The 25,943-nt window shown below is 33.0% G+C and overlaps 1 protein-coding gene across 2 annotated transcripts; it reads left to right on the plus strand.

Moving 5' to 3' along the window:
- The first annotated feature begins 1,049 nt into the window (after positions 1 to 1,049).
- On the plus strand, positions 1,050 to 24,064 carry LOC129798615 (acyl-CoA Delta-9 desaturase). Of its 2 annotated transcripts, none has more exons than XM_055841842.1 (6): positions 1,050 to 1,200; positions 15,694 to 15,992; positions 18,829 to 18,959; positions 19,179 to 19,570; positions 23,486 to 23,661; positions 23,725 to 24,064. In XM_055841842.1, the coding sequence occupies exons 2-6, from the start codon at positions 15,734 to 15,736 to the stop codon at positions 23,883 to 23,885; spliced, it is 1,119 nt and encodes a 372-aa protein (XP_055697817.1). In that variant the 5' UTR covers positions 1,050 to 1,200; positions 15,694 to 15,733; the 3' UTR covers positions 23,886 to 24,064. The 2 variants fall into 2 exon arrangements, with proteins under 2 accessions (XP_055697817.1, XP_055697818.1); XM_055841843.1 differs by lacking the exon at positions 1,050 to 1,200 and adding an exon at positions 12,971 to 13,170.
- Positions 24,065 to 25,943: the final 1,879 nt, after the last annotated feature.

The following is a 25,943-nucleotide window of genomic DNA, read 5'->3' on the forward strand; positions in this document are numbered from 1 at the left end:
GAATATTGGACAGTGTACTTCTGGTGCATGGTAAAATTCCTGAAATGATCTCAAATATCATGATCATGACGCTTCCGTGCTGAAAGAATAAACAGAAATTCTAGAGTTATCATCATATTTCAATTCTCAACAATTTTTCTGTTTCACTTTTCTGTGATCTTTCTGTGAAGATACTGAAATTCAGATCAATTAATGTTTACGTGCTTTTAATTCCTTTTACAATCAGGAAAGTGCCATCACATGTAGTGTATTCATAAATATTATTTTTCAAATTAAAATCACGTTTATCTATAATTAAATAATTGAGTCGATTTATTAGGAAAAAATGTATTTTGTGTACTTTCCTGAGAATTTACCCAATGACTGGTGTTCCATAAGTGTTGATTGTCACACTCTATATAATATTCAATATAGTATAGATACTGATTACACACAGCAAAATATAGTTTGTCAGTATCCAATCTCGATTTTGATATGAGGGGGATTGTTGTCGCCATGAAAAGTATATTCTATTGGGTAAATTACGGGCACGATTTTCAGATGAGACACGTGAAAAAAAACACCACTAATCGATTTTATCGTACAATGGCAAAATTAAACTGGGTTAGGGGAAATCTTTGGGTAAATGACTAATACCCCTAAAGTCCCCTGACTGTCTTTTAGTAGTGAGAATCGTGGGGATTTTGCATCCCAGTTAAGCTCCAGAGATAAGGATGGTTAGGCATGATACTTTTCTCGTAGGCCCAAATAGAATTATTATCTCCATTAAAATAAAAAACACAGGAAAAGGTGAAGTCATGAGGCAGTTTATACCTGTGACTTTCCACTGTGTGCCCAAATTGAAGATTTTGACTAAACCATGGGTGTCTCCAATTCTAACACCAGTATTTGATGAATCTTAGAGCAAACACTGACGGTACTACATATGTTCACATATGCGCTTCAGCTTACATAAGGCCGAAATGTATCGTAAACAAAAAAAAAGTGAGCTTGTATTGTGTATATTTTCATCACAAGAAAACTCTACTTGAGTGAGCTTGAAAGCCGGTTAGTAAATTCAGTCGAACGGGAACCTTCTTTTGGTGTAGTTCGGAAAGTATCAGCACTAGTGAAAAGACCGCGCATAGAAGAAAAGCCTACACTAAGCTTTTAACGCAACTTTCAGCAGCTTTGGTGGATTGAAGAAGAAGGGAGTGGAATGTTAGTTTTCCCAATTGCACATTTTATTCTCTTATATTGCTAAATTTAAAAAAAAAATAGTTATTTTTTGTGAAAAAAAGGTGCCATTTCCGTAAAGTATTTTCCCCTAGAAGTACACTATCACAGAATTTTTTGGAAAGTTTATGTACCCCAGTTGATCATAAATGTAGCATAAACAAACATGCCCATTTTTTAAGCACGAAATCTGTTTGTTTTTCCTATACTAAAAGTTATGAAGGTTCATGAAAAAATACTGGACGCTCGTTCTCAAAGGCATCGTCATTGGGAAATTGTATTGGCAGAAACTATTGACGATAAAAGTGGTCACAAAATTTTAGCTTAATGGCAAATCATACAGAAATAGTATGTCATCGATTTATTTCCCATTATTCTCATGTGATGTAATTACTATGATGACTTTTTGCCACACTAGCTCAATTTGTGTGGCAGAATATAGGAAAAGAAAAAATGAGATGGAGTTCTACTTCGCAGAACGCTCGATTAATCTTTATAGGATTTCACAAAATTGTCTTAAAGTTGAAGATACAGTCCAAAGTACAAATGTTACGATATAAATTTACAGCAATGAATGTATGCTCGAAGAGTCTTCAACCTCACAAGATATCATAACTCAATAATTCAAAAATTAAGTCACTAGTTGATATCTTATTTATGTGTGCATAGCAGGGTGGAGAAGCTTCACACATGCATGCATTTAGCCGGAAGTGAATGAAAGAGATAGACTTTTCTTTATTTTTATTAAGGATATTCCAGAGATTAATAACTTCTTCAATACGTCCACAAAATTCGGGTTTTGACATTCTTAAATCGAACTCATGGTCACATGATCGTAATACGGGCTTCAGATCTAGGCTTAACCATATGGTTTAACTTCTCTAATTACTTATCGGTCAAGATTTTTGGAAAATTTTAACTTATGATTGGTTTATTAATAGCAAATAACCTAATAAATTGTGTAAAACCAATAAAATCGGTTGCTGTTTACGGTTTTGTGATTCTCGGAAACTGGGCTAAACCTCTGATCTGAAGATGATCTAATGGTCCTAATTCAATTTAAGAATGTCAATAACCGAACAGAAATTCAATCTTCACAGCATTTAATCCTTTAAGGACAAGTGGGACACCTGTGTCCCAAAAACAAAACTTTTTTTTCTGACTACTTTATTAACTTTGTATACTTGAACTTTATAAGTCCCATTCATCTTTAAAAGGTTAATAAAAAAAGAAACAAAATGTGCAGCATGCATACGGCCTAATCTTCAATTGCTAACCCAATCGACAGTCGAACCCATCAATCCTAATCCTTCATTCCTATGAAACGCTTAACCCTTTAAGGACGATTGGAACACCGGTGTCCCATAAAGAAAATAATTTTTCCTGACTACCTAAAGTTATTTTTTTCTTATGTCTGTACATAATTGTAAAGTAGAAGATTGAAGGAATCTAGAATATCTTTTGCAAGTCTCTAGCTATTTGCTACATTGCAAATATTTAAGCACAAACATGGCGAATTTTTAAATTCTCAAAATTCATAATTGATTTTATTTACTTTTATACTTCCGATTGTTTTTAAGCAAAACCCTTACGGAAGTAAAAACTACAATACTCATACGTAATATTTTTTATTAAAGCGAAAATCATTACTCATTGGTATTGCCAGAATTATTACTTAAATTTTTGGGCTATTTTTGTCCCTGTCGTTCATAAAGGCACAAAATACACTGAATCAGACTCTGTTGGAATTTCCAAGGTTAGATGTAAGACTTATCATTGATTATGTTTCTCAGTTTAATTTTTATTGTTGATTTTCAGTCCGTAGAAAGTGTCTCGTCATTAAAGGGTTAAACCCTCATCCTTAGGAAAGTGCTAAAAGTTGCTGAGCCTTATAAGGGCTTACAAAGGTTTATTTTTCTCTTAACTTCCCACCTACATCCTATCAGAACGCAGTTCTTAAAACGTTTCAATTTTGGAAAAAGATGTCTCCATATATTTGTAGAATCAATCAATAGGGGAAAGATCTCAGGCTTCGCACACATTCTGGCTTTGAACACTTCATATTTTTCCTATATTGCTTTTATGAATCCGACCTAGTTTTTCATAAAATGTATTACTAAAGACTGGCTACTAAAATGTATTATCGCATAATATGTGCGAAGTCTGAAAGCCTACCCTTGCGCAAGAAAATAAGTTAGGTTGTACGAAAGCATGCCACTCTCCACTCATTATTGAGTATTCCAGTGTTTTTAAGACGTTACAACCTACGTTCAAAAATCTCCTTTGTATTTAAAAAATCTTTGCAGTCGGATATATTGCTCTACCGAAGTAAGTTCGAAAGTACAAGATATAAAAACAGGTGGCAGTCAAAATCTTATTCACTTACTTAGGTGGCTGTAATGTCGGCTTCAGACTGGAGGTTTAGTCCAGTTCCCGAAGGTCTCAAAAATCTAAATAACAAGCAATTATAATAATTTTTTTAAAATCTAGTGGATAATTTGTCCTTAATATCCAATTCTAAACAACAATTTCCTAAAAAATCGTACCTGATAATGAATTAGAGGAGTGAAGTCAGATGGCTAAGCCTTAGGTCTGAAGCCCGTATAACGGACATTCAAGAGACCGGGCCTTTCCCACTAGCCTCCTCCAGTCCTGGCGACTCTCCGTTAGCTCGCTTCAAAAACGTAACATAGGTCCCTGTCGTAAAGTGCGTCCAATCGAAGGCTCCTTGAGAGTTTTCGTAACAATCTTACTTTTCCAGGGAGGGGTTGTTAGCCCCTCGCCTAAACCAAAATCCCGAAAGCCAAAATCCAAAATGGTCAAAATCCTTGGAAAATTTTGAGTTATGACATATTAAAAAATTCAGGATCTTGGCTTTCGGGATTATAGTCGTTTCGAGTTTTTGGTCCTTTCGGTATTTTGGTCCTTTCGGGCTTTTGGTCCTTTCGGAATCTTGGCTCTCGGGATTTTGGTTTATTTGCGATTTTGAAATTCGGGTTTTTTACCGGGGCCCTTTTACGTGTCATTGGAAGTAATTAAAAGTTATTAACCTAACTTGTTCTCTAAAGCTTTTAGAATTAATTAGTTTAAAATTAGTGAAGAAATTGAAAATATAGATCTCTAAATATATTTACAGCAGAGGCGTGCAAGAACCGTTGAAACCGAATAAACGTCAAATGAAACATGTACGTCAATGCATTGACGTACATGTTTCATTTGACGTTTATTCGGTTTCAACGGTTTTTTGCACACCTCTGATTTACAGTAACAAAGTTATACAGAAGTCCTTCGAGTAAAAATCGGAAAAAATAAATACCTAAATAAAATAAAGAATATTTTATTTCGACAACAAAACGCCTACCGCCATCTTCGCAAACTTATTGTGGAGCCAAATTATAATATGGTAAGGCTCAGTTCCACTTGAAATTAGGGGAAAGGGCCCAATTTCAAAGGTGTCCCAATTCAAAGATGCCCTACTTCGCCTAAGGTAAATTTTGTTGTTTGACCTTGAAAATCCTAAAAACGGAATTTTTAAAGGTCATTAGCAAAATACATCCACAAAATCGGTTCGAAAAATCTATGAAAAAAGTGTTTCTTCTCAAAGTAAGGGCCGCTGAAACATCAAGCAACAGTATCTCATTCCTATTGGCCTCTAGTAGTACCAAACAGCTGTTTAATCAAACTTAAACATCTTCAAAATTATACAAAGATTTCCTAAACTCAAAATCGATGGATTATAAACATTGCTGTCTCCTTAGAGTCTGTACAAAAAAAAATGGGAAAAGTGTAATATTAGAAAAAAAAATGCGTATTGAGGCGCCAAATAAAAGTGTAGTCGTAAATCATTTTATTGGACAGAAAAATCTATGAAATTTCATTATGAGGAAACTAAACTTGGTCTTTTATGATTTCTCATTTTTCCCAATTCATCATTTTTCCCATTTTTTTTTTCAAAACTAGCGCGCGAACTAAATAAGAAAATTCTTCATGGAATTCCAAGAAGTCCCTCGACAACATCGCATATTCTTTCGCCTTGAACTTCAAGCATACAGCGCATATATCTAGATTATGATTATATGTATGTATATACAAACAAAGCGGGTTAACGATTTGTGAAAGTAAGAGTTCTCTTCATTTACACTCACCCAGTTGGGATGAAATAACAATAGAGTTGAAGCATTAGTGAATTAAATTCTTTTACTATGATGGGCAATAAACTCCTATTTTGGTATTTATCACCCAAGAACCAAACTTCTTAAGGGAATGTTTATGAAGAAATTCCACAACGAAATGAATTTCAATGGACACATCACTATAAATTTCAAGAGAAATATTTCCCATGTGGAGACAGAGCTTCAGAGACAATTTTAATCAAATGAAATCTAACATGTATCAATTGGATGGGTTAATTTTCAATCAATAGAACCTTGACGGTTGATTAAATTGATAACATTCGGAGTGACATCGCCGAATATTTGGTAAGTTCCCCAAAAGATGTTTTAACGAAATTTTCCACAAGAAAATGCCAGTGAGTCATTCTTGTAATCCACCAGGGGAAATTCAATGTGTAATGCGAAATGACCATCCCAAAGAGAAGGTTAACACTAAAACATTTTGGGCTTCACGCATGGAGAATCCTAAAAAGAACCCACACCCAATTGCCTAGGGTATTGTGTTCCAAATCAAAAGACATCACCCAGAGGACGCGGAAAAAATCAATGATTTCCCTTATCAAATTGGTATTTGAGTAGGGCAAAAGAATCCATCGTCAACACAAGTGCGAAGAAAAATTATTTATTCACTACTTTCATGATCCATTAATCTACGCAAATAAATTAATAACTATATTTCCTTCATGTTCAATTGTTTTCACCTTGGAGATATGAAAATTTCACAGAGTTCTGTGAAAAAGGGAAAAGAAGTTTCGAATATTTCAGCGGATCTTGCAAATTAATCTTGCATTCTAATCTTATCGGAAATGTTGAATAATGAAAGTTTACCTTTGGCATGTCTTTCAAGCAGTTAAAAAAATATTGACAAATCGCTTGAATGTTTGCTGTTGGTCTCTTTGTAAATATTTCTCTGAATATTTCTTATCACATCATTAAACTGTGAAGAACATTCTGTGGTTTCGCTTGAAATAAATCACGTTATTAGTGAGAAACCGCAATCGTATATTTCAATTACAACAAATGTAACACTAAACCGGATTTAAAAAAGGGAATAATTGTTAAAAACTTTGAAATATTAGACCTAACTTGCATTTATTTGTAAATTTAGGGTTATACGGCCTTCAGACAAGGCTTAGCCATATAGCATAACTGCTCTAATTCCCTATCAATCAAGATTTTTTGGATGAATTTAATTTATGATTAGTCTTTTAAGAACAAATGACCTATTATATTCTGAAAAAGCAACAAAATTGGTTGCTATTTAGGATTTTGAGATCTTTAGGAACTGGACTAAGCCTCTAGTCCAGGCCTGAGCTAAAAGAAAAGCAGAAGTGAATTTGGTGGTGCCTGTTGACATTCTTCGAAATACCGCGAAAATTCACGTAGAGAAAATGAGAGGTTTTTTAATGTGAAAATTGTTTAATTCCTTAGAGTTAAGTCATTTTCACAAGAAAATCCTTTGAATAATTTAGTTGAATACAGTTATTTGGGTTAATTGTGAATAATTATTGATATTAAAACAAAAACATTGGGATGAAATTTTGAGCTGAAAGACTCATATTCTTTTGAACTGTCTTAAAATTCAGGATAGGTTTGAGAAAAATCCTTTTATACAACACAATTTTGGTTAATAAGGAATGCAAAAGTACATATTACAAGAAGGGACACAATCTGCTAATAAGTATAAATTAGAGGAGAAAATATTTTGTGGCATTTTAGAGATTTTTTGCAACCGCAGCGCCGCCAGACTTTTGTCAATTGAGTTATTTGTGTCTCTATCTCTCTCTCTCTCGATTTGAATTGAGCGCGATTTAAGAACTTTCCATTTGAAGTCATATTTGCATTTAATAGTGAAGAGCTATCCGTCTTCCGACAAAGATATAAAGAAGACAATTTCTTTCTATATGAGTTTTTATGTCTGTTATGTCTTTTTCGCGCAAAAATATTTACCATGGCACCGTGAATGAGCGGGATTAGTGCTACCAGTATGGCTATCTGTAATTTCCATTAAAATTATCAACACAAAATTTCCGATATTATACGACTTTGAACGAGCACAGGTCTGCTCTAGTCTGAAGACCGCTTTATCTTCAACATAACCTCAAAGTTACAGTATTTAGCTTTGATTTTCAGTAATTCTAGCTTTTTTCCTAATTTTTTCTATTTAAAATATATATTGCGAATTTAAATTTGCATAATAATTGCCAGTCATTGATTTCATCATAACCTAAATTTATCACATTTTGAAACTAGTTTTTCACTTCGGTATATTTTTAAGGGTTTTTAAGATTGGGCACTCAATGGGTCAAGTGGTAGAGCACTCGTTCTATGATGCAAGTGTCTCGGGTTCGAATCCGCTTTAGGTCACCAGGAATTTTTCTGGTGTTAAAGGTGTTCGGATTGCATCCAGTGAGCTTCACTGCACTTGATTCCACGAGGCATAGGACTGACATCCTCATCACGTACAAGAACACATAATAATGTCTAGAAATCCCTTTGCGGGAAGGCCCTGTTCCTTCATGGAATGTTGTGCCAGCATTATTACTATTTATTACATTATTACATTCCCATTTAAACGATTACCATTTAAAACTCCATCTTTTGTGGCTTTATGTTACTATTCCAATGAAAAATGGAAAGAGAAAAACATGTTTTTAGTACATGAGTTCTCTCATGTGCTTCTGCATAATCGACTTTTCTTTGTGTAAGTTCGTGTCACAACTCTTTTACGGTTTTGGAACACAACGTAAACTGTAGAAACCAATAGAGAAAATTCAATTATGCAGAAGAACATAAAAGCAGACATGTACTAAAAGAATGTTTTTCCTTTGTTCAATTTTTATACGAAAAGCACCATTACTCTGGTTGACCTTTGCTTGCCTTTCGGCCAAAAAAAAATCTTAATACAGTGCCCGATTTGTAATCCGGATGATTGGGAGACAATATGACAGATGTCCGCTTCGTTATCCGGATGGATTTTTTGAATTTGTTTAATGTCTCGAAAATATACTAGAAGGTTTTTTGTAGAATTAGAATAAAAGTTTTAGAGAAGCTTAAAAAGACATAATTAGAGAATTCTATGCTATTATACTTCATTTATTAAACAAAAACATCACAGAATAATTCACCTCAAAATTATTTTAAATGTAACCGTCAATAACTCGTCCGGATTACGCCGATCCGGATTAGAGAGCGGATGCTGTATTCGAAATATTTTCGAACATTAGTGTTTAGCGCAATTATGGTGCCATTTGAATAAAAAATTAACATGTTTTTTAGCACTTTACTGTTTTCAGGTGCTTCTACACTAGACAAGGACTAGGGAAAACAGGGAATAACCAATACAAAGAAATGTCGAAAATGCAGAATAACTTGAGAAGAGTAAAATGATAAAAAAAAACTTGTTTATCTTTTTTAGCAAAACCATAAAAAATCTTTATATCACAGTAATTTTTCTATTATGATTTTTTTAAATTAAATTAATTGCAACCTTCACAGAAAATCTAACATAAGGCGGGTTTCCTGTAAAAAATATGATCCATTTACTTGTTCTTAAGTCCTTAAAATTTAATTTTGTAGTAAAAACTACTTTTACTACAACTTCAGAACATTTTAAAATATAATATATGCTCTATTTTAGCTAAGACACACGTGGAGTATTATAACGAACACCAAGAGGATTTTATATTAGGAACCAAGATTTCACAGTTAATTTCAAAAGATATAACGGTTAGTATAATAAAGCCTTAGTAGGAAAATTTGATGATAGAAAGAATCTTCACTAAAACATTTCTATATCATTTTGAATAGGTTTGTGTCTCCGATTTTTTCCTATAAATGGAAGAATGAACACAATAGGTTAAGATCTTATTAGAAATCACATTCCCTTGGAAAAGAATGAGGTTATGCAAAATTTCCAGAAATATTTCATACCTTATCTCAACTCTAAGTTTCATATAATTTTATGAGTAATTCCAAGAGAGATATAAACCATCATTTATCGCCATCAGAAAGTCTTCCATGACACCATAAGTAAGCATAAAGAATAGTTTGAGTAGAAAAATATATTAAAAACTAAAAGAGACATATAGTGTGACTTTTATTTTTTTCAACTTGTGCCACAGAACCATTGTGGACAAAGTGTGATCACGCAACGATAAGATGATAAATGCTAACACGCTCACTAAATTGCCAACGAAAGAGAGTCTCTTCATTCACGAAATGTTTGCTTTCTTAATTATGGTGGTTTTTGAGCTTTATACTTGCACCACATCGCGAGTGTCGAATATCTCACAATACAGTGTGTATCTAATAAAGGTGGATATGACAAGGAATAATTTTCATACTTTCGTGCGAGCACAGCAGCAAAAAAACGATCCCATCTAACACCTGTGTTTACTAGACTAAGCAATTGTGATAATTTTTGAGTTTTATGGCAATTATACTCAAAGAATTGTCCAGAATTGTTATCGCTAACGTGATGTAATACGGCCTTATAACATCAATATTGTAACTTGGTTTTACTTTAAGCCATAAAGCATAAAAAATTATTCTGAAATTAGAGAAGAAAATGACTCATTCGAAAAATAGTGTTTGTATTACTGCAACTTACATGAATCATGCTGTAAACTTTAGTACAAGTTTATTCTGATAATCTTATTGAAATTAGTACAAATATACACATAAAACAAGTCTTTAATAGAACAATTGTATTAAAAAAATATAAAAGTAAAAATTAAATTTAGAACATAATAATGTACTAAACCTATTAAACAAGTTTAAACCAAAAAACTACTTTTAGAATGAAACCTGTATAAATTGAGGCGACAAAAATTAACATCAATTTTTTTCCTTCACGCTGTTTATGGCTTTATACCTTTTAGATTATGAAAATTTAATGAAATCAAAATTCACATCGCTTTCTTTTCCACACGTTTTGCATATGTCTATTTCATTCCAACGCATTCCAAATTCGATTGAGCTAAATTGAATTGTGATGTTTAAAAAAGAAGAAGAGTGCGAAGGAATGAGATAGAATAATATATACAGCGTGTGATAAAGGGACTCAAATTTCGACTTCATGAAATTTTCCTGATCTAAAAGGTGTATCGGAGGCAAAGAAATAATTTGCAGCGAAAGGTCATTATATTCACTTAAAAATATGTTTAATACTTGTACTAAACCTCAGTTATGTTTGAAAAATTATTGGTCTAGTTTTTAGTACAAGTACTAAAAAACAAATAAAATCTCAGTTTATTCTGGCACTACACGAATAAAGTAAAGGGAATAAAATATTCATAAGCAAGAGTATATTTTAAAAGTAGTTTAAAATATACTTACTCTTACGTTTATACGCTCTTCCTGTTATTTTTCTGCTTTGAAAATTTTTTTAAATTTTACTTTACTTACTATTATTTTAAATATTTAAATCTGTGGTGCAATTCTGAAGTTCTTGTATTCACGAATATTATATCTAGTCTTACTTCTAGGGGAAAGCGCGCTATCTTATTTATTTTATTTTATTTATTTATTAATAACCATGCTTTTGAGCTGGTGCACTTCAAAGCAGAAAAAAATAATACGTGTATTAAGATATAAAGATTTGTTAGAAAGCAATACTTTTGTCCACCGCCGTCTTAGCGTTGGTGACCAACCTCCAGAGTCAAACGGTGGACTTGTGGTTTAATTACAAAATTTTTAAGTAGTCTAGTGTAAGCAAAATTTGGCAAACTAGAAAGAAACTCTTATAAATAATTCAAAATAAATAGAACTTTTTAAAAACTTGAATTCATAGAAAAAAATATTTTGTAAATTGTTCTTAAATATTTGTGAATTCCCATTGGAGACTTACGAAATTGTCGTAAGTCATATAACTAACAAACAAGTTCGTAAAAGTTTGTACTTTTTTCATAAACATTGTTCGTAAGACTATCGTTTAACGAGCTTTTTTGTACTTTTACAAACATTTGTTTGTAAATGTTCGAAAACATACAAAAAATGTTTGTAACATTTTTTCATTTGTTCGTCACTTTTTGTTTGTCCGGCAAATGTTTACGAACAAATGACAAAATTTTACGACGAATATTTTTCTGTGTGTTTACGGACATTTACGAACAAATGTTTTAAAGCCGCAAATAACACTCGTCAAGTAATTATGTTACAAACAATGTTTCTGAAAGAACTACAAACTTTTACGAACTTGTTTGTAGGTTATACAATTTACGAGCATTTCGTAAGTCTCCAATAAGAATTCACAAACATTTACGAACAATTTTACGAAATATTTTTTTCTGTATGAATATTGAGATATTCATGTGCATAACATTTTCACGGAAATTTAGTATACAATTCTCTTATTACTCATTGTAAAACACAAGCCGACGTAGTATAGTTAACAAGGTGGGGATTCCGTAAATCGTCAGGAAAATACAATTCACTCAGGGAACCTCATAAATTTTTTTCCAGAGCTTTCGGTTCGGTCTCCAAGCCTTCATCAGTAGTCAAGTCTTTCAAATGTTCTCTGCAAGGTTCTCTGAGACTCTTTTATTAATTGTATCAGGATATTCACATGGCATGTAGAGGGATTGGCTTCTTTTTTACAATTTTCTAAAATTTCTCCAACGCCGTTTTTCACAATTTTCTTCACTTTTCTTCTTTCCTGAGCTTTTACGAGGTATCCAGCAGCTTTTCTTTGTCTGCACTTTTATTATATTTTTTAATATAATATTTAGTTTAGTACTGATTACGCTCCTGTACTAAACATTAACAACTCAGAAATTCCCATTCATCAAGTAGACCAGTCTACACGCAAATTTAATTTATAACATTTTTTTCAGGGGGGTGACATTAGCTCTGAAAAATGCGACCAGTTTTAGTGTACATTTTTTCCTGTTTTCGTACACATTTCACGAGATAACTCCAAAACTACGTAGGTTGCGAATTTGGGGTGTTCAGTTGCCTATTCTATATTAAATTGGCTTTTATTTTGTATTTGTATTATTTGCTAATTCATTTTACAATGACAGAAAATAGCTAATGAACTCAAAAGTTTTTTCGGCACGCAAGAAAGATATGAGAAACATAGGATATGTCATGCCCCTGATTTTTTTTAATAGAGTTTTTTTTAGTTTTAGTACAGTCATGTACTAAAAAATACTAGAAATGTTAAAAATCAATAAAAAGAAGTATCTAGATATAATGGAAAACATGTCAAATTATTGGGCATATGTGCAATCGGGCAATGTTAGTCCCCTGAATATTCTTTAATAAATTACCAAAAATTCAGCAAGCAATTTCAAAATTTCTAGAAAACCTAATTCAAAAAAATAATCAACTCTCCAGAATAATACATTAAGAATCTATTAAATATTATGAAGTCATTGGGATTGTAGTAATGGCAAATATGATTTATATCAAATGGTTTTATGTTCTGGATTAATAATTTAGTAATGTGTAGAATATTTAGATTACGTCAACAACATGTGAAATCAGTTTATTTCCATTTGGATTTCGATATCCCAGGGTTGAATTCATAAAATATTCTTTTCAACATAATTATTTTCCTCATTGAAATCTAAGTTACAACCTGCAAAGAAATTGTTCTCTCTATAATTATTACTTCGTATGTGGTTTAAGTGAAGAAAAAAAAATTAAAAAAAAACGACAAATCTGTGAGAAAAGTTTATGTCATCCCTGGAAGTGGTGATGAATGGGTTTTCTCGATGAAAATCACATAAATTTCATCAACATTCTATAAAGCGGTCGCCCACAAATTCAATACTTTGTAAGTAATCAGTATGTGTGACCAACTCTATCTCTCGAGATACTGAACATTAGGCGGTTTGATGAAACAGAGACATGCAACAAACCATAATTATGGTGTTTCAAATAGACGCTTTAAAAATAAAATGTGATTTTAATGCAAAAGATAAAATAAAAATGCAAACGCCTGGAGAATATTGTTTTACAATTGCATTTTAAATTAGAGTTTATATGCAAAAAATTTCAATGCAGTGAATTGCAGTGCTTATCGCGGGACAATTTCATTCATTCCAAACGTTATCAATTACAATAGACTGCGCATGGCAACATAAATGTATTGGGAAAAGGTGACTCAGGCCATAGATTCACAATGGTACGCCGCAATATCGCAACATTAGAGATTCTTCCACGTTAAGTCAACACTTTTGCATGTTTGTTGGTAATTGGGTTCATCAAATATTTGATATTTCGCTCTTCATATTTTCTCCTTTACTATCTTCTTGAAGAGCCTCAATTGGTCACTTCCTAAATTTCTGGTACACCTTGGACCACTCTCAGATCAAAGAAACTCTTCTGTGGTGGCTCATAAAGTTGTGCCAGAAATTTACACACCAAAAATATCCCTCACAATTCACAAACAACACCTCTATACACATTTGCTCTTTCTCGCGGTTTTTTTTTCGGTCATAGTCAAGGTTGTTCACACAGTTTTCCGATGACATAATCGTGTGTGAATAATTGGAATTACTACACGAAGATTGACAAAATGGTTAAATAGCAACGAAATATTTTTTTTCTGGTTTTGTGAATGGCATGAATTTTTATTGTAGCTCTTCTACAAATGATATTTCTTTCTGAATATGACATTTTTTAATTCCTTCAGATTAGCACAGTGTGTTTAAAATAATTTTAGGCATTCTAGGCCACGCCCCATCGGGATTTTTATCTAATTCTATTATTTTTTTTCATTTTCAAAATATAATTGAGAAAGAATAAAATGAAAAAAGAAAACTCCAAACGGAAATTCAATTTTAAGCATAGCTGGAAGCGCTGGAAAGACACGCCCACTACAAAATAGACCACGCCCCTAAAAGGTCTTAAATGAGAAACGAAAACTATGCAAATAGCATAGAAATCATCCCAAAGCTTTTGTTGTTTAGTATTTTTAACAATTTTGCGGGTACGAATAGATTATTTTATGTGGCGTAAATAAATAGGCGGGGCTTATAAGGGGTGTGAATTTGTAGTAGCACCTAATTTTCTTTAAGTAAGTTTCTTTACTTACTATTAACTATAATCAGTCTAAACAGACTTTTTTCACATTTATGCACAGAATATAATTTTGTCTTAGTAATTTGTAAATGAGTAATGCTATTCTATGAGTAATGGGCGTTACCTTAATTCTGTTAATTCGATTTTTAGATAGATGGCGCTATCTAGTAACAGATCAAGTTGTTGCGGAAGTCATAATGAAGCTGGGAACGGTACTCTGTTTAGGTTTTCGGAAATGGCCGTAGGTACCTTTCAAGCTGTCCCTCTGGAAATTTAAAAATAAAGAATCTTAACTAACTTAATAAATCTATAAAGGGCGGGGCTTAATTCTTCATTGACAGGACAGTATTAACACCATGTTTACTCACTCTGTTGGAGTAGATTTTCTTATAGGTACTTGTGAAACGATCCTGATTTAAAAAACAGAAAACCTTTATTGGTTATACCTTCTGAAGGGGGTGTGGCTAGTTTAGAAAATCCAATAAGACCATCCTACAATATCTGGAATTTGAAAAAGTGTTTGGCATTGCACAAATGAGCAGTACAGAACTTTAAAAGTATTTAAATTACCACCTGGGTTACGATAAAGAGAAAATAAAGTTTTATTCATTTCACCTGCCATAACTTAAAATGTCAATAAAAATAAAATAGACTAAATAGGGTAAGTGTGCCAAATTTCGGCATAGTTGCATGCAAGTGCCAAAATGTCAAATTTGAAGTGTAATATTTTTAATACAAATTGATTTTTTTATTCCTTTTTCTTAAGGGATGTTGCTTGGAAACTTGTTAACAATTTATCGTCTTTATTTTCTCTAAAATCATTCTTAATACATTTTAAAATGAATAAAAATATAGACATAGCTTTGGTGCCCTATTTCGGCCACCTTCATTCTCATAGTTCCTTGCCCTTCAGGAATTCTTCCAATATCTTTTTCACGTCATCTCGTTTGTAGAAGCTACATTTCTTGTTTCTCTTTTGCATTGTATAATCTCTAGAGCACGTAAAATCTAAAAGTTCATGGAAATTCGAGGAGCAAAAAAGGTGGCCGGAATTGCAAGCTGGCCGGAATTTGGCACACTTACTCTATCCCATTTTTTGTAAAGATTTAAACAAAGTTTAATTCTTTACTAATCTGTAATATTCTATTACTAATCTGTAATATTCTATTTAATTTTTTTTATTTCTCATTTATTTTTACCATAAATTTGTTAATGATTTGAAAGAGTCCTTGACGTTTTTTTTTTTATTAATTTTTAATTCTGTATTTTGCAGCCTGGTTGACTTCACTCTCGTGTGATCAACTGTGAACACAATGCCACCCAGTATTTCTAAATCAACCCTACTCGAAGATAATCTAACCAGTGATGTAAGGCAGAGGAAGAATGATTTGAATGACAATCCAGTGAGTGTCGATGGAGAGGAGATCAAGGGTCAGGAATCTTCCACAAATTACACAGACTTCAAGCCCGAAATCAGATGGCCAGATCTCATTGTGCAGATATTCCTTCATTCAGGAGCCCTCTATGGCCTCTACTTGCTCTTCTCCATCAAACTCTATTCATTTATATGGTGTGAGTATCTAATCGATCGATTTAGAATCCAGACGAAACGTTCTCTATCTATATACCATCCAATTAAAAACTTAGCCATAAAATGTAGAACATTGTTGATAAAGTCAGTGACTGTCTGTATGTACACATTTATTTCTGATTAATCGTTCGGTGAGTAAGAAGTGAAGATTATTGACAACTTAATGAATTAACTCAGCGCGTATATGTTACTGCTGGCGCACGTGGAAACACTGATAACATTTGCACCTGCACAGGAAAGCGGCATAAACTAAAAATCAATTGAATAACACGGGAGATACATAGAATAAAATCAATTTTCTTGGATATGCTATAAAAATCAAGGGGAGAGTTACTCAAAGGGTTACTAAGAAAAAAAAATTAAAATATTTGAGAAATAGAAATTTATTGAGAAAAACAATAATATCGATGAGATCTAAAAATTCAAATGCTCTATCTTTTTAGCTATGAAACTTCACTTTAAAATTATTTAAGAATTTCACTTTCTAAAAGTTATGTTTTTAATTTTTCCTTAACATAACTTTTTTAATAAATTATGTTATTGAAACTTCATACTGGAATATTTAAATTAAAAATATATCCAGACTTTGAAAAAGTTCTCGATTCTAGGTTTAGTTCTTAAGATATATTTGAATAAGTTCTAAAAAAACGATTTGTCCATGTTTTTTGATACAATTAAGACCACAGCGCCTCTGGTGTCGGTTTTACGACCTTCATCTGTTCTATATATTGTCGGTCATTTAAATATCAATTTTTGCCTTATGAAGAATTAAATAGGTTTAGCAGAATCGGAGCTATATAATCGCCTAATACTTAAAACAGCAAAAACGGGCTTGCCTAATAAGGTAAAGTACCCTCACTTAATTGGGTTCCTCGATTCGACCGGTAGGTCAATTTTTGAATTTCTATGAATTTGTCACTGGTTGGTATTATTCATAGAATAATTGACCTATTAAGCCTTTTGGAAGCCTTTCGTCGAGGTTTCACTTGCACCGTTTGTCTCCAATTAGAAAATTTCCCTTGTCTCCATTTGGATTAATTTTTTTTTCCAATAGAATCATTTTGCACTTATGTATTTTTCTTGTATTTAAGAAGTTTTCAAATTATATTTAAAGAATTTTCACTGAAAAATAACATTCTAGAAGAGTCAATGAGCAAATTTATGTAATTTTCTTTAGAAAAAAAAATGAACTTAATGTGTTGTATCTTCTGTCAAAGTTAAAGCGTCTGGTTTTGAATTAGGACATATACCCTAGGGGAAACTGGGGTACCATGACTTAATAACCATCATTATCATAACTTAACTGTAAAATTGAACAGTCATATTGTTGAATAAAAGAGATTGTGGCAGTAGTAAACATGGGATAGCACCGAACACTGATTTCAATTTCTAAACTACTTGAACTATGATGACCATTTTTTTAGTGGACTAGCAAACCTATCAGTATCTATGAATTCATAAAGATCTTGTCCTCTGAAGTCTAATGTCTAATTAAAAAATCGCAGTGTTAAGTTCTACAGTAGTGCTCCGATTTCCCCTAGATCTAAAAAAAATCTCTTTTAGCCGAGACACCGTTAGTAGATTACTTAAAATGTCAAGACACAAACCAAATGTCTTAGAAACAAACCACTACGGGGTATTTTTGATATTTAACATTAACAATCCGCAACACAAAGGGGTTCATTCTAAAATAATTTAGTCTAAATACGTGTGTCCCGTTTAAATAAACATTCATCTTAAATTTTTTTATTGTCAATTGATACGATTGGTACAGAACAATTGTTTAAAAATATAAAATAATAAAACAAATCATTCGACCCTTTTCTCCTTGAATGCCTGTGATTTTTTACAATCTTCTGATACTTTGCAATCTATTTTTTCTATTTGACATTCTGTAATTCTTTTCAAATACACCAAAAATCTCAATGTGAATAACCCCTTGAGGAAATATGTCACACATTAATTTGCAAAACTGAATAAAAAATTGTGTTAGTATTTTTCTCGCACAAATATGGTTTAAATCTCCACACATAATAATTTCTCTGAGTGTTTGTAGGAACAACATAAAAACATGGTATTGAATAAAAATGATGGAAGGTTAATTACTGAACCGCGTAATAAATCAATTAATTCTTTTAGTTAAAATGAAGAAACTTTAGGTAATATTGAATCAAGTTCACACCAAATATATTGCTTTTCGATTAATTCCAAATGAACCATTTCCTTCGTGCACGTCAAGTTGATTTAGAGTGAATTACCACATTAAAAATTTCCATGAATTCAATCATAATCTATTCATAGGGAATTTCATGATTTCATGAGCTAGTTGCAAGCATTTTAGATATTATTGATTTTGAAATAGTTGCCTTACCACACAATCTTCACGATTCTTTTGAAATTATCTTGGCAAATTTTTTTTATTAAATTTTATTGCTAAATAGTTACATTTTTAAATGAATTTGCATATAATATTTATTAAAATAAGTCTCTTTGTGAGTGAGAAAATGTGGAATTTAGAGACATGACCTTGTTGTTGTTCTAAGTATATTATTTTTGTTATTTGATAATCGTTCTTGCAAACGAATTTAGGTGATAATTGTTTAGCTAACATTTCTCACCCAGAATTAGGCCTTTTTTAGTCAATGCTTACCTCACCTTGAAATCAAACACATTACATAAACATAATTTAGATAATGTAGCTAATCTCCGTGTAAAGTCAATTACAGCCCTTCATATTGTTATTATCATTTTCTTAAGCAGCTGAACTTATAGGGAAGCCTGAACTAAATGAATGTTTTGTTTTCCTTATCATTCCAGTCATAGCTTTAATATACGGGTCGGGTTTCGGAATAACAGCCGGTGCCCATAGACTGTGGTCACACAAAGCATACAAGGCCAAGTGGCCGCTGCGTCTTCTTCTTGTGTTCCTCTTCACAATTGCTGGTCAAGTGAGTAAGCAAGGGAATCATTGAGAGGTCATATCGTAGAAACTATCAATTACCTCTGAAAAATTTATTGCATAATTCATGTTAAATGGATCTTTTAACAATTGGGAAAGAATGATAGTTTTATGATGGTATTTAGCTGTTGACATTTTCTCTTTGAATTTCGATGGTGATGATCATATTTGGCATTTTCCTAACATCTTTCTCTTGTGACCAATGTAGAGAGACGCCTACACATGGGCCCACGATCACCGGGTGCATCATAAGTACTCCGAGACGGATTCTGATCCGCACAATGCCAAAAGAGGCTTCTTCTTCGCACACGTGGGATGGCTCTTCCTTACTCCTCATCCCGATGTCGTGGAGAAAAGGAAAATCATTGATATGAGCGATTTGGAGGCAGATCCCATTGTAATGTGGCAGAAGAGGCTCTATGTGCCGCTCTTTGCTCTCTTGGCCATCGCTATGCCTGTGGTTGTGCCTTGGTACTTCTGGCAGGAGAATCTCTGGATCTCCTTCTGGACAATGTTCAATCTTCGATTCTGCACAACGCTCAATATTGCCTTCTTCGTCAATAGCGCTGCTCACATGTGGGGTCAGAGGCCATATGATAAGTGAGTAGCCTAATTTGTTCAATATATTCTTGAAATAACTTAACGATCGAGGGGCTTGTAACTTGATTGAAACAATTAGGGTAAAGTGGTATAAGTTGGACAATGGTACAATTTGGACAGGGCTTTTTATCTTGCTAAATTTAGTACTTCATTTTTATTTTATATTTTTAATGCTTTAGTTTTATAATTTGGTTCCTTGTGCTTAAAAACAAATTTTGTACTGTATTTATAAAGAAAGAAGCCATGTCCAACTTGTACCGGCAAATTGTCCAACTTGCAACACTAATTCCAAATTATATCACTTTACCCTATATATATCCATTCTCATTGGCTTCACCCTATATTGACCGAAAACTAAACGATTTAAATATTTTTTTCCTACACAATTGATATCCTGGGGTCCCGGTCAAAATCCCGAAATCCAAAATCTCGGACGCCAAAATCCTGAAAGCCAAAATCCCGAACGCCAAAATCCCGAAATCTAAAATCCCGCATGAGCTAAAAACCCGAAAGTCAAAATCCCAAATTCTTAAAAGTATCATAGTTAGTTACTCCCACGATTGCACCCGCGCTTGTTGAAGGCAAAAGGAAATTTTCTGTGTCTTGGGGAATTTTTCTGTACATTATCCTCCATATAATTTAATCCTTTTGAGGATTTTGAACATTCAGGATTTTGGTTTTCGGGATTTTGGCGTTCAGGAATTTGGCTGCCTCCGGATATTCTGATATTACTATTTGGAAAGGATTTTTAATTACCTTAGTCCTACAATTATATGGAATGAATAGTCCGAAAAAGGCAGAAACACATTTTAGTGATCTTTTTTTGCATCGTAGAAAAACATGCAAGGTTTGACATTGTGTCGATTTTGATAATATTTTCCTTCATTTTCTTTTATTATTTGATTTCTGGATGACAAATTCTATTTTTAGACAGTTACACTATATAAATGAATGTGTTTCGTAATGCTTTAATCTAAAAATAAATATATATAATAACGTAGAAGCAGGTGACTTTTCATTCCTCCTTTTCGTTAGCATTTCTTTACTTTCAGCAACAATATTTTTCCACAAATTACAATTATACTCGTTAAACTTTTACTGTTCATTTTATTGAACTAAATAAAATAATATTTTTTGAATTGTTTATGTCAAATACCAATGAATATAGTTTTCGAATTAAAGGTTGTCTGAAAAGTTCAATTAAAGGACATGAAAGAAACATTACATGATTCTAAAACTTTTTTTTCTACTAAATAATCTTCTATAACTTTAACGCACTTGACCCAATTCCCCTCGAATACTTATAACCGTTTGCAGAAATCTATTTCCAGAAGTTCTGCAAAATATCTTCTAACCTAAAGTTATTTTTTTCTTATATTGACGAAATTGCAAAGTATAGAAGGTTGATGGAATCTAGAATATTTTTGTAAGTCTACAGCTATTTGCTATATAGTAAATTTTTAAGTTCAAAAATGGCGAATTTTTAAATTCCCATATTGAAAATTGATTTTAATTATTTTTTATACTTGAAAATTTTTTTTAATCAAAACCATTTTAGAACAACAAACTACAATACTCAATATTTTTCTTTAGAGTGAAAATTATCTGTCATTGGTATCGTCAGAAGAATTACTTAAATTTTTGAGCTATTTTAGTCCCTATCGTTCATAGAGGCAAAATATACACAAAATCAGTCTCTGTTGGCTTTTAGAAAATTAGATGTAAGACGTTTCACAAGTTTTGTTTATCGGTTTCATTTTTATTGCTGATTTTCGGTCAGCGAAAACTGTCTCGTCGTTAAAGGGCTAAGGCTGCTACGGCTCCTTTATTCGATTTAAAACCGTAAGTCACGATAAAATGTCTATACATTTCTGGACAAATAAAAGTTTATAGAAGTCAAATCTAGCGTATATAGCGGTTAAACAATTTTGACATTGGTCGGAAACAGTTTAAACATTTTTGTGAGCAGATGTTCCAGTTTGATGTATAAGTAATTTTTTATAAGCTGAAATTCAGATTATTTCTCATGAGTTATCGGGTTCAATTAATCCAAAAATTTACAATAATATTCAAAATCAATTGTTTTGCCTTGTTCGTGATAATAAATTAACGAATATCCTTGAAATTCAGACAGAAACTCTTTTAATCGATGTTTCAAAATTTGTTTTCATTTTAATCAAATATTCAGCTTCAGACCGCACTGAAATGATTATTGTATCAATTTTGGATCACGGTAATAGGTCTAACGTTTGTCTAAATTACACGATACATAAAATCGGTTTTAATATACTTAAAATGGTTCATATGCGGCTCAGAAACTAGAAAAGGTTTTTGTTGAAATTTTAACGTGTGCAGTACAATTTTTTTTTTACCAATTTTTCATAAGTAATTATTTTTTTGCCAGAGGGTGACATTAGCTCTGATAAATGCGACCGATTTTAGTGTCAATTTTTCCCTGTTTTCGTACACATTTCAGGAGATATCTCCAAAAATTCATAGCTTGCCAATTTGGGATTTCCGGTTGCCTATTCGATATTAAGTTGGCTCTTATTTTGTATTAGTATTTTTTGCTAATTCATTCCACTATGACAGAAAACACCTAATGAACCCAAAAGTTTTTTCGGCTCGCTAGAAACATATGGGAAACATAGGAAATGTCATACCCCTGATTTTTGCAGTACGGGTTTCAGATACCTATGATATGAGCAATTTTAGACCCAATCAGATTTGGATTACCATAAATGTAAGATTTGGGAAAGGGGGATATCGAGGGAAAACTCTCCTTTTAATTTAATAAATGGTTTAATTCAAAACTATGTAACTTCAGTACGTCTTCTCCCTTGAACAGAACTCTATCATATTATTTATTCTACTGATCGGGTACTATACGTTCCCAGTGAAATCATTCCAAATTCCAAATTCATTCCCACATAAATAATATCTTAGATCATTTTGGAAATTTCTGGATGGTACGCATTTTGGACTTCCATTGGATGATTCAACTTCAAGGCTTGCAGACCACCTTGAAAATCAAATAACCAACTACAAACAATAAATTATGAAGGAAGAAATGCCTCCATAGTTCATTTACGATTTTGGAATAAATTTCCATTATCTTTAAGACCTCTACACATTGGGAGCAATTTTCGTCAAAAATTTCTTTTCTTGAAGCAAATCGTCTATACATATTGCTATAGGTCGAAAAGTCAAAATTCTGTGAAAAACGCAATTTTTGACGATAATTTTTCTCAATGTGTAGAGGCCTTCAAACTATTTTATCAAAGGACTTAATCAATGCACGAAGTTCAAATTATTCCATTTTGAAAAATGTTCAACAATTTATTTATTTATTTATTTACTTCCCAAAAATGTGCTTAAGTTGCGTCTGCCGCCTACTTACCATTCCCGGTCTCCTCAGGTAAACAGCAGAAACCCTGGTTTACTGACCGTTTAAACCAACTCATATAATCGAGTTTAAACTGAAAAACTCAGCTAAATAAATTGGAAATTAGTTATGTCTTAAATGTAGGGTGGAGGCATTACTTGTAGCATCTGTCTTGACTTGACGCTGTCTTGCCTCGCAAAAAACTTTACAATGTCACAAAATGATTTTGAAAATCCTCAAAATTAAGAATATTTGATGTGTTTTAAAAGCACATCACATACTTTTTTGGTTTTTGAAAACATTTTCTAGCAAAAATTGCGACAAGGCCATAAGTAAAGATAGGCCATAAGTGATGCCGCCACCCTACAGTGGACTCATTTGGCATGGTAAGGAAAGCGGAGGAGCAGCAAAGCACAAGATGCGGGATTGAGTGACAACGGGCTTCAGTGAAGTATTGTTGTCACTTAATTTCAAGATTATTCTTTTCAAAATCTGTGTGAGTAACCCCTCGATCTTTGGAATATTTGCAGGAATATTAATCCAGCAGAAAACATCACAGTTGCAGTTGCAGCTCTTGGTGAAGGATGGCACAATTACCACCATGTCTTTCCTTGGGACTACAAGACAGGTGAATTGGGCGACTACAAATTCAATCCCACCACAGCTTTCATTGACTTCTTCGCCAAGATCGGTTGGGCTTTTGAACGTGAGTGGCATAAAGCTCTTAGCTGAGACACTCTTTCTCACCTGTTTTTTTACTCACCACCAGGTAAATCCGTCTCACGTGACATGATTGCACGAAGAGCGGCCAGATGTGGTGATGGAACGCACTTCCTCGACTCGAATGAAGCCCATAAGGATCCCGTTTGGGGCTATGGAGACAAGGATATTCCTTCGGATGATGAAGTTGAGCTACGTTCAATGCAATAGTTGCGCACATGCCTTGCTGTCAAGCCTTATTACCTCCTTGACGCTGTATTTTCCAGATAAAATCTGTGAGAATACGATAAAATTCTACGCATGTCTAACATTATTGGAAAAAAATAAGAAAAAAAATATCTTGTTGTTTAGTGAGGCAATTTGCAAATGAAAATTTTCTATTGCGAACACCAATTGATTTTTAATTCTGAAGTTTGAGTGATATTGCTGCAAAATAGGTGCTCCTGCAGAAAATTGTCAAAGAAATGTCGACTTGCAAGTCATCCATAATGCAATTGTAATAGCATTGTTCTGCTATTAAATCACCACTTACCGTTTCCCTTCATTTGCACATTTTCGCGCTCAACACGACACTGATCTCAAGTCGAGGTAAGTATTGCTCAAAGGCAATATGGGCTAATAGGGGGCTTACTTATCACCAGAATTTCAAAGAAATCTCTTGCACAGTTGATTAAATCAAAGCTTACAGTGATATAATGTAACCAATAATGTAATTTATAAATTTAATGGCGTACTTTATAAGATTTTTGCTTCAGTTCTAGTTACATGATTGTTATCGATCCTGTAGAAGGTTCAAGAAAACTCACATCTGAATAGTTATGTTTGAAATACTGCAAAGAGTTTAAGATGAAGATTGTTTATCTAGAAATTAGGGATTGAACTTTTCATAATTTCATAAATTTCATACTTGATTTTTTTCGGAGAGTGATAAAGAACGAAATTTATATGAAGCGACTAATCAATATTTAAAATAAATATATTAAATTATTAGAGAATAATAAATTCTTAAATACAGAAGAGCATGTCAGTCACGGCAAGGGGTACTTATGGTACCTGAATCCACAATCTAACAGAATAGAACAGGAAAATAAATCTGGCTCAAGTCAGGATTAAATTGAGAGAACTCGAGTCAATCAAGCTGTGAAACTTAAGGAATAGAAAGAGAACCCGCTGAATCGATAGGGGAACTCACAAGAAACCCGGATAATGTACAGAAAACCCAGGCAACTGACAGGAAATCCTGAGAACCCATACATTTTTTCGGGTAACATACTGAAATTTCATGAGTGTCCGGATACGGCGGAAACCCGTCATATTTTTCAGAACCCGGAACCCATATTGTAGCATTGCCATCAAAAAAATTTCCCTAACTTTGGATCCTGTTTTTTTAATAATAATAATAATAATATTTATTGCATCACAACAATAGGGTCATCCCTCTTACAGTCGTGAGAAAAAGAAAAAGTAAAAACGATTTCAAAAAGAAAGAAATTAAAAAGAAAGGAACAATAAAATGACAAGAAACTGTGAAAAGAAGAAAAAAATAGAAAAAAAGAAAGAAAAATAAATAAAGTCAATTACTCTCAGGTCCAGACTGAAAATGCAGCCGAATAGTATCCGCAGAAGTGCGATTGTCAGCCGGAATAGAGTTAAAGAGTAAAATGCCCTTCACAAACAGTGTACGTTGAAAGTAATCACTGTTGGTTTTAGGCACTATGTGTCCCCGTACTCTGGCCGAACCACCCTAACCAAAAGATTCGACAGGTACCCAGGACATTCAGAAAGCAACAAGTTGAACAAAAAGAGCACTGCTCAATTATTAAAGGCAACAGTTAGGCGACGAATTGTGTCACTATCCACAGCAAAGAAGAGCTCTGCACCATAATTAAAGAAAGGAATTTCCCTCTATCATTCCCTGTCCCCCTTATGTCGAGTATAGCTGTGCTATTGTGGAAACCAGTTTTCACAGGTGAGAAGCCTCTGTGAGACTGACCAGAGTAGTGCCGATCGTTGGGGAGATCGGACGGTTTCCACAGAAGTTCCGACTCTATCCACTGTCCTCATCATACACGACTACAATATTTACTTGGAGAAACCGGGTTGTCTATATAATCTTTCAAAGAACTAAAGAATTAATTTAAATTGTAATTAAAATTGTACTTTTAAACCAGTAGTCTCACAGAGAAACCACCAAGAAAGACATATTAATTAATAAAATTAATAACAAAATTGTGAAAATAGCTAAGAGAGACAAGTGCAGTGCCGCAG

Source organism: Phlebotomus papatasi, chromosome 1 (assembly GCF_024763615.1).
Source record: "Phlebotomus papatasi isolate M1 chromosome 1, Ppap_2.1, whole genome shotgun sequence".
Taxonomy (NCBI): Eukaryota; Metazoa; Arthropoda; class Insecta; order Diptera; family Psychodidae; genus Phlebotomus; species Phlebotomus papatasi.

Bases quoted from the DNA above. Each gene is read 5' to 3' on its own strand.
- LOC129798615 (XM_055841842.1), top strand. From the start codon at position 15,734: ATGCCACCCAGTATTTCTAAATCAACCCTACTCGAAGATAATCTAACC. The intron at 19,571-23,485 runs GTGAGTAGCCTA...GAATATTTGCAG, and splicing joins GGTCAGAGGCCATATGATAA to GAATATTAATCCAGCAGAAA. The intron at 23,662-23,724 runs GTGAGTGGCATA...ACTCACCACCAG, and splicing joins GATCGGTTGGGCTTTTGAAC to GTAAATCCGTCTCACGTGAC.